Source organism: Apaloderma vittatum, unplaced genomic scaffold (assembly GCF_000703405.1).
Source record: "Apaloderma vittatum isolate BGI_N311 unplaced genomic scaffold, ASM70340v1 scaffold16804, whole genome shotgun sequence".
Taxonomy (NCBI): Eukaryota; Metazoa; Chordata; class Aves; order Trogoniformes; family Trogonidae; genus Apaloderma; species Apaloderma vittatum.
In genome coordinates this window covers 12,438-21,566 of record NW_009714518.1, presented here as the reverse complement: position 1 = coordinate 21,566, position 9,129 = coordinate 12,438, and the positions used below count along the sequence as shown (strand labels likewise).

General features: G+C 50.5%; 1 protein-coding gene across 1 annotated transcript in view; it reads right to left on the bottom strand.

The window, feature by feature from the left end:
- The window catches only part of FANCA (Fanconi anemia, complementation group A), a gene marked incomplete at its 5' end in the record, with an annotated part of 22,192 nt that overhangs the window by 1,231 nt on the left and 11,832 nt on the right, over window positions 1-9,129 (bottom strand). Inside the window, 16 exons of the mRNA XM_009868806.1 lie at window positions 52-178; window positions 523-598; window positions 745-850; window positions 1,408-1,470; window positions 2,332-2,473; window positions 3,279-3,391; window positions 4,022-4,126; window positions 4,507-4,566; window positions 4,993-5,095; window positions 5,321-5,487; window positions 5,727-5,793; window positions 6,212-6,340; window positions 6,760-6,833; window positions 7,900-8,076; window positions 8,311-8,407; window positions 8,751-8,950. Coding sequence (XP_009867108.1) covers window positions 52-178; window positions 523-598; window positions 745-850; window positions 1,408-1,470; window positions 2,332-2,473; window positions 3,279-3,391; window positions 4,022-4,126; window positions 4,507-4,566; window positions 4,993-5,095; window positions 5,321-5,487; window positions 5,727-5,793; window positions 6,212-6,340; window positions 6,760-6,833; window positions 7,900-8,076; window positions 8,311-8,407; window positions 8,751-8,950 — 1,806 coding nt within the window. The remainder of the gene's footprint in view (window positions 1-51; window positions 179-522; window positions 599-744; window positions 851-1,407; window positions 1,471-2,331; window positions 2,474-3,278; window positions 3,392-4,021; window positions 4,127-4,506; window positions 4,567-4,992; window positions 5,096-5,320; window positions 5,488-5,726; window positions 5,794-6,211; window positions 6,341-6,759; window positions 6,834-7,899; window positions 8,077-8,310; window positions 8,408-8,750; window positions 8,951-9,129) is intronic.

The window sequence follows — 9,129 nt, the reverse complement described above, 5'->3', positions numbered from 1 at the left end:
GAGAAATGGGGATTCACTCACGTGCTCTGTAGGGTCTGGGCCTTGCCCTGCTCGGTCAGGCTGTGGCAGGTCTTCCCCTTCCACAAAGAGCCGAAGCAGCTGGATGTACAAATCGAGTGCCGCGTAGAGGAAGGTTGGCTCTCTGGTGAGCAGCTCTTGGCGAAAGCAAGGGGTGAGGCTGGAGGAGGTCACACACCGTGCCCGGTCAGCACTGGCCCCGAGGCAGACTCACAGAAAGACATGAGGCAAATGCAGCCGGTGCTCTTGCCACCATCTGTTTCACAAGTCGTGTGCAGGGCCACTCCACGGCCAGATAAGCTCCTGCGTGGAGCACCAAGCTGGAGGGAAACTTCTAGCAAAAGGTACGAGGCTCCTTAAATAGGAATCCTGCCTGCAATCGAGCGTTCCGTCCTGCACAGCTCATCCAGAGGGTCAACAGTGCCGGTGCCTCCGTGCCAGCTGCTGTGCGTGCAAGCCGTGAGCCCCCCCGACCCTGCCTGAGCCCGGCGGGACGTCCGTTACCTGTAGAACGCAACAGGCAGGAGCCGGAGGTGCCGGGCCGAGGCTGCGCCGTGCAGGACACTGTATTTTCTGGAGTCTGCAACGGGCAAAGAGAAGCGCTGAGCAACCCAAGTGGTCCTTGAGTGCTTCTCCAGCAGCGAAGGGGCTGCAGAGTATTCCAGATATTTCCTTCCACAATAACCACCCAACCTCTCCTCCCCACCCCTGGGAGGCAGGACTTGCCTTTCTCCGGGGAATGGAAGAGAAGTGACCAGGATGCACCCCTCTCCTCCAGGTACTGCAAGATCTCCAGAGCCCATTGCAGAGACGTTGGAAAATCGACTCCTTCCTGCGTGTCAGAAAGGACAGATCTAGTTTATTTTCAGCTTTAGTTGCATCAAAGTAGAAAGGAACCCCCCAAAAGAGTTGAAGTGCATGTCCTGCACCGACCTCCACCCCAAAGCGGATTTTTTCCCCTCTAACTTATCCAGTGATGTTCTGGGATTGTTTTAGGTTTGGGGTTTTTTTTATTTGTGTTACTCGTATCACTTGGAATGATCTCCCAGATCTGTTTGCTCATGTCTTTCCTCAATGACTTTTCCTCCAGACTCTCCCAGAGGCAGAGCATGAGACCAAACAATTGTGTTTCAAATCTGAATCCACTCCTCGATCCCACCTGCGAGGCGACTACACAAACAGCTGAGCTTCGAAGCTCAGAAGACAATGAAGGGACAGAAAAGAGCATTTGCAGGCGGGAGGAGGCTTAGGACAGACACAGCTGCTGGAAGAAACTCATCATCTTTGCTCCTTCATTTAACAGCATTAAACCATTTGGAAACCAACATTCCTCCTCCTTTTAGGCAGCGGATCAGATGCATTTAGGCTCAAGAGAATTCTAACTTTTACCTTTGGTGCTATTTTTGCCGAGATGAGATCCATGAGGGAGAAGAACAGCAGAGAGACAAGGAGCTGCAAGGAAAAGAGACTGCCAGTTAGTTCTGTCCACCGTGGTGACTCAGAACTTGCACTTTCCCACCAGGAGGTGACATTTCACCAAGTCCAAGACAAATGAACCACAAGCCCCACTGCTCCTTCCAGGTGAAGGCAGCGTCCTGCCTGGACATGTTGGGATCTGCTCTGGGTGACCCTACTCTGGCAGAGGGGTCGGACTGGGTGATCTCCAGAGATCCCTTCCAACCTCGACCATTCTGTGATCCCTTCCCGGCCTCCTCCTCCAATCTCACAGAAGATTCTTGAAGTGGAAGCTGCCGTTATTCCCCATGCTCCGATCAACTCGGTGACACCAGTTTCAGATCAGCAGCTTTTTGGCTCTAGACCAGGACAAATAGCAGAGGAGTTGATGCCGTAATGAGAGAAGCTGCTACTGTAGCCACTGCCTGGAGCAATAAAACTTTTTGCACCTCCTTACCCTTCCGGCCTGAGTTGCCTGAGCTGCAATCCGCAAGGAGCGCTCCTTTGTGGGAGAGCAGGTGATCCTGGCATGCCGTGGATCGAGCTCTCCATCTTCACAGCGCTCTCTCCAGCTTCAGTTTTTAGAGCAGCCGTTGACAGCCCTCCCTGACTTCACAGAGGAGCTGGCCTCGCAGTTAAAAGTTTAATTTTGGAACAACTTTGCCTCTAGGATAAGTATTCAGCAGCTGGCAATTTGCAGCTACGTTTTATCGATTAGCCACCGGCAAGATTTCACAACTGGGGTTTACCGAGGATACAGCAGGATCTCAGGACAAGCGTTTCGCAGTTAAAAGACATTCTCCTGCCAATTTTCAAGCATAGGGAACAGCAGAAATTCAAAATGCAGCTTAGTCTTGCCTGCTCCGTGTCAGTCTCCAGCCTCTTCAGGGTGTTCCTCACTCGTCCGTGCGGCAACTGTTGCTGAATAGCACAATGGAGGAAGGCAGCCGAAATCCAAGGAGGGTCAGAGAGAGGGAAAACCGCTCCAGAAGAAAGGAAGCTACGAAACAAAAGCAGCATGACATGGGTTTGGGGGAAAACAAGAGAGGGGGGAAAAAAAAAAGTCATGGTTGTGAATGAGGAGGAAATAAATGAGGGGCTTGGGGAAAGGGTGAAGTTTGTGACTGGGATAAAAAAAATAAATAGTTCTTCTCTCCCATTTTTTTTTCCCCTTGCAGCTGGATGCTACCTGGAGACAGTTTAAAAAAAAGTCTAGAAACAGAGGACAGCTTTCCCAAACCTCTCTTATCAGAGGCTGGACAAGTAGTTCACTGTATCCTCCACCACAGCAGCACGTGATTGTTACGTGCAATAACCCACCAGGAGGTTCCTGGACTCGATTCCCAGAAACGTTACTGGGCACTGAGCAGACAGAGTAAGGACAGGCAAAGAAGGAAGCAGTCAGCAGCTTCAAGGAAGAGCAGAGATTCATCAAATCCAGGGAGTAAAGGGCGCGGCAGCTCGAGCGAGTGACTCGACGCGGCGCTAAAGGCTGTTTCCAGTGTTTGTCTACCCAGGACTCTGCCTCCCAGTCTCCTCTAAAAGGATTCTGTTTCCCTTCTGGTGAAACGCCCTGACCCACATTACACAGCAGGCCAGACTAAATGATGATAATGACCTCTTTCGAGTCTAAACCCCACGAAAGAATCCGTACGCAGCTGCCCTGCAAGCCTCGGTCCGCATTAGCGTTTCGTGCTGCCTGCTGAAAGGCAGCCTGGCTCAGAGAACAGCCCTCCCGGGTGCTGATCGCGCCGAGAGCAGGTTCTCCCACCCGCAGATCCACGCCGGGCTCCTCACGCACACACCTGGCAGCCGAGGATTGCCATCCCCTCAGTCTTTCCAGTTCTTCTGCAAGCGGAGTGCCGAAGAGTCTCTTCCACTGAGAGCAAAGTACCGGCTCCAGCCTCGGCCACCAAAGCTGGGAAGAAAGGTGGAAACCAGCAGCATCAGCAGCGGCATGCTCAGAGAAAGGGGTTTTCCCCTCCACCTCGATGAAAAAGTCCCCGTTGTAGAGGCACACATAATAAATGCGAGAAGTTTCACGCCCTGGAAAGGCAAAGCGAGTCCCTTGCGACTACGTTTGGACCACGGTGCCCTGAAACTCCTCTGGCCAGACCAGTTATAGAATCATAAAACCATTAAGGTTGGAAAAGATCCCTGAGATCATCAAGTCCAACCATCAGCCCAATACCACTGTGACCCCAAGTGCCACGTCTACATGGTTTTTCAACACCTCCAGGGGTAGTGACTCCACCACCGCCCCAGGCAGCCTGTGCCAGTAGTTCACGACTCTTCCAATAAAGAAATTTTTCCTAATAGCCAATCATAATCCAGTCGTAATGCAGGAGCTCAAAACTCAACTGCTCCGCCAAGGCCATGGTCATGCTCACCGCCTGCAACAAAACCACGCCGTGAAGAGTTACACACAAAGGTGTTAAAAATTACTTCCCCCTTCACCTTTTACATGAAATAAAGTTTAAAACGAGTGCTCTTAATCAATACTGAATTTCCATCTAGTACTCTTAAAGAAAAAATTAAAACCAGCTACCGCTGCAGAGAAGAGCACAATGGGACACTTGGTCTGGCACGCCAACAGGACGTCGTCGATCGCTTCTGCCGACTCCTCGCAGTCCAAGCTGGCGTTAAGCAGCCCCTGGGAGAGGACAAATTACTAGACGACTGCACCCACGTGTCTTTGCTGCTTCAAGGTACCTCACCCAGCCACGTGTAAACTGAGCAAAGACAACTGTAGGGGTCAGCACAGCAAAAGAAACGTGTGCCCATCAGCTTCTCCTTCCCCCCTCAACCAGCTGTTTTATCAAAATTAACCTCTACCACTACTTTCCTTCCACTGCTTCTCTTTGTTTTCCCAGGTTGCTGCTCTTCTTTTTGTAATTTATGCCGACCGTTCTCAGAAGGAGGGCACAAAGAGCACATCTCGTTGCTAAGAACGGCATGTAGTCAGGTATATCCTCGTAAAGACACGTCTGCTCCAGCTAGCACAGACAACACGATGACTAAAGCAGCAGTTACCCTGAAAAAGTGAGCGGTGATGTCATAGGAGAGCGCGTACCCTCTGGAACAGACATTCTTCTGTGGGGAGATGAGGAAAAAAATTAAAAAATTAATTCCTTCCCTCTTGTTATGATTTTCTTTGAATGCTTTGGGTGGCTGGCAGCCCAGGACTGCGTGCACCCAGCTCCCACCACTGCCCTGCTGGCTCCCTCCACCCCACATTTCCCTACGCTGCTTCCCAAGGATTCTCTCTCCATCACGTAAAATGCCACCATGATTCCAAATGAGTGCACCCGGAACTCATCCTGCAGCACGCAGGGGACCTCTGCAGAGCCAGGGGCTGGAAAGGCTCGAGCACCATGAGCTCTGCCCCCTCACGCTGTGATACAAGCGGAGTTTGGCTCAAGCCTGGCTGCATTTTAACTCCTGTCCTAAACCTGAGTTGAAGGTCTTTACCTAGAGCATCTACCAGCAAGAAGTTCGCGTTTGGCTACCGACACGTACCAGCTCCGAGTTTACAAAACTGAAAAAGTCTTCACAGTCCAAGGTTTTCTTTTCTTTTTGACACACCATGGTCAGAGCACTCACAGGGAGCCCCACGAGAATCCTTAGGTAGGGAAGAATGAAACCAAAATAAGAGATTACTGTCAAGAGAAGAACTGAGACTCCGCTCTCGGGGCAGGGGCCTTTGACGTTCAGGGAAGTTTGAGACTATGTCAGACATGAGAGAGCTGAACACATGGACAGAAACCACAAAAAGCATTTTTCCAGTTGCTTAGAAAAGAACCCGCACGAGCTACACGCGCTCCCAGCCATTCCGATCGACATTTACCTTCTGTGCAGCAGCAGCTCCTGCTGCCTCCACAGCTGCTCCTCCAAAGCAGAGCCACATTTTCGGTCTTTCAGTCTTTCCTGGAGGATTTTGAACAGAAAGTGTCTCCGGGCATCCAAGCAGCCAGAAAGGAGCTTTTGCCTACACCTCAGCTCCAGCACCATCTCCTGAGCGGGGAGGTGGGGAAAAAAAGTCCGAAAAACAATGTTTGTCATGTTTGCATTCCCACCCTCCACATTCCTCTCAAGTAATGCAAAGAGATCAATCAGAGAAATCTCTCTCTTTCTCGATTTCCGTGCCACTGCTCACACGTGAGAGCAGAATGTCAGCCTTACAGCCACCTCCCAAATTGCCCGGTCACATTCAAGGTCTGAACACGGAGATACGCATCAAAGTGTGAAATCACCTGCAGCTTGCAGAGAATATCAGGACTGACCGACATCTTCGATTGGCCACAGGTACCCAGGTCCAACCTGAAATGAAGAGCCACACCAGGTAAGTAACCCTCTTAGCCCAGGAGGAGAACACAATTCACGTAAAGCCAAATGGCTTCAGATGTACATAAAGCTCTGACATTAATGTTCCTTGAATCTGCTGCAGGGGAGACGTCAACCCTCCTCTACCCCTCCCTCCTTATTTTCCAGCTTCAGCCACTTCCTCTGGGGCATAGATGCTTGTCTGGCCAAGCAAATCTGAATACGAATTCCACTTTAAAAAAAGACAGACAGGCAGACGGGGGAGAATCTGTGACTGCAACCCCAGACCTCTGTCACCTCAAGCAAGATTCTTATGCAAAGTCAGCAAGAGCCACCTCCCAGCCAGACCTGCGAGAAGGGAATCGCTTCCCTGGCCCCACTGCTTCTCAAAAATGCAGGTCAGGGTGCAGAATACCTTTGTGAGGAATCCAGGACAGCATTAATGATCACGCCACACGCTGTCTCCAGGTCTCCGTCGCAGCCCCCAGAAGCAGAAGGTGCAGGAAGGAACCGCTGGTAGATGGCCCAATAATGGAAATCCTGCCTGCAACGTTGAAAAGAAGAAGATGGCGAATCTATCCCGGCATTTGAAATGGTGTGAGAGGAAGTTCACACACTGAGGGGAACAACACATAAAAGCACCCAAGTCAGTACAAAGAGAGCCAGCCACCAGGCGGCCTGACGCCGGCCAGATCTTTCTTCCCAAAACGGGGAGGCTTTGTGAAAAGCTCTTTGGAAGGGCTGTACGTGCAGGCCAGAGGTTATCTTCGTGAATTTCCTCGAGTTAAAGCACGTGCCCTGTTCCAGCGTCGCTCGACTCTTCACAAACCGTAGCCACCGACAGGCATCTGTGTCCCACAGCAGCTTGTTTATTTATTTCTTGATCATCAATGGTTTTTTCCTAACTTGAGTGGGAAAGACTCCCAAATTATTCCCTTTTCAACAGAGCCCCTCTGCGCTTACCTTTCCAAAGCCGAGAGAATATCCTTCTCGGGGCACACTTCCAGCTCCCACAGCAGCCACTCTCTGAAAGACAACTGGGAAAAAGCCATGAGTTAGGGAAGAGGGCAGAGGAGCAAGGCAAGTCCCTGGTGCAGAACAGCCACCTTCTCCCCCACTGAAAACCCACCCTCACCCACACTCAGACACAGTCCTGTGCAGATTACGAGATACAAAACAGGAGACGTCAACCCAAGAAAATTCCTGCACCATTTCTCTTGCAAGAAATTGAAACTAAAACCCCACTGGCACTCCAAAAATAGAAAGCATCTCTCACACCTGCTCACCCCTTTGACATTTCCAAACATGCTCATCCTCTTCAAGTCTAGATACCCGCACGTTATTTGAAATAAATGCTAAAACGAACAAAACACCGCAGTCAGACAGGCTGGTGTGAGCATCAAAAGAGATGTTCTCATGCAAAAACGGTTTTAGCCCCATGCACCAAGCTGGCCAAGCACGAGGAGTCATTCTAGTAACGCGCCAAGCAGCTCTGCGCAAAGATAAACTGGTTTAATGCGAACTAGGTCAGAAAAAACCCCAACAAACACAACCAAAGAAAGCCTGCCAAATCAGATGCGCGCTGAGGATGGTGCAAACGGCTGAGACGTGAACCTGCTTCACGGCAAGGCAGAGCCAGCCAAGACACACACGTGGTTCAGGAGAACACAGACATTTAGGCAAAGCACCAAAAAAAAAACCCAACCCAAACACAACAAAACAACCCAGCGAGTATTTTCGGTTACGTGATTCCCAGCCAGTACACAGGAGGAAGCTGCGGTTGTGGACAAGCCTTTTCTCCACAGTTCCTGATCATTTTCTTACTGATTTGGTCCATCTTGCCGAGCTTTCTGCTTTTGCAATAAGCAGGGCACTAAAGCTCTACCTCTACCTTTCAACTTCTGCCCTATCACCACCATCAAAATCTACAAACGTGGAGCGCGTATAAGACAACTTCAGCAGACAGACCGACTTTACAGGTGTTGCATTTTTACGAGAAGCTTTTTATCACCGACGAGGAAATTGCAAAGGGCAGATGTGAAAAAAACACCACCCCCATATGAGCATTGCAGCACGACCTTAAGTCACGGGAACAAGGCATACCTGGAACGCTGCTTCTTTCAAGAGCTCTTGAAAGCGCGCTTGCTTCCACAAACAGAGGCTGGTTCTTTTGTAGTTCAGGGAGGGGCACGACGGGGAACTCCAGACCGGGTCCCTTTCAGCCTCTTCGTGCAGGATTCCCCGAGCCTCCAAGCACAGCCGTGGCACAACGTACTGCAGCTAAAACAAAGGCAGAAACCCCCCCTGCACATTTCCATCCAAAAAAAAAAAAAAAAAAAGGCCCAGTGCAACCTCTGGCTGCTTGGAGTTACCAAAAAAATACACATAGCAGTCAGATGGGAGGGTACAAAGATGCATTTTTCATCATTTTCTTTGCACAAGTTACAGTTGCGGGAAATTGAGCCGAGATTGGCCTTTCTCCTAAGCAACAGCAAAACAATCTTTTGCTTTTACCTTTTTGATAAGGCTAGGAGGAAGCAAGGCACACAGCTCTTCCCGAGAACAGGATGAAAACTTGCACATCAGGTAAGACGCTGCCGCAGTGCAAAACCTGACAGACAAAAAGAACAAACTCCAGCACCTGGTTGGGTCAATTCTCTCTTTTCCCACTCACTAAAGTCAAACCAAGGACTGAAAATGCTGTTAATCAACAGCCGTTTCCTTCGGGGATCATTCCCATTTATGCATCCCCATCCCCAAGCACATTAACGGCCCAAATTTCCAAACCCAAGACCAAACTAAAACCTTTGCCAGCATTCACTCAGCCCTTTTCGCCCAGCAGACAGCTCTGGAAATCCTCTGTGGGAAGAGAGGAGTGTTCCCAGCTCCCTCTCTGGCGTCAAACCCAACCCCATCTCTGGGGAAGCGACGCCGTGTTGGCCGCACGACCTCACCTCGTGCAGAAGACGAGCGACTCCGCCGTCCTGCACGCCAGCAGGAGGTTCCAGTACTCGGAAAGGGAAAGTTTTTTTTCAGGAGGAGGCTGAGGAATCCCCAACTTGGCTTCCACTTCAGGGATCAAAGCTCTGGATTCGCTCAAGTGGATGGCAAAAGCCGCCAGCCCTAAAATATGACCGTCGTCCAGAGAAGGGCCCTGCAAGCCAAGCGTCAAGTGAAGAGAGAAAGGCGTTTTGTTTGTAACAAAGCAACCCCTCTCAGAAGCAGAAACCCTCAGAATTAATCAAGTAGCAGAGCGCTGCTTCTGCCCGCTGACTAATTAGCTCAGCGCTATCAATTTGGCAGATGAGAGGCAGCGGTTACACGAAACACGCT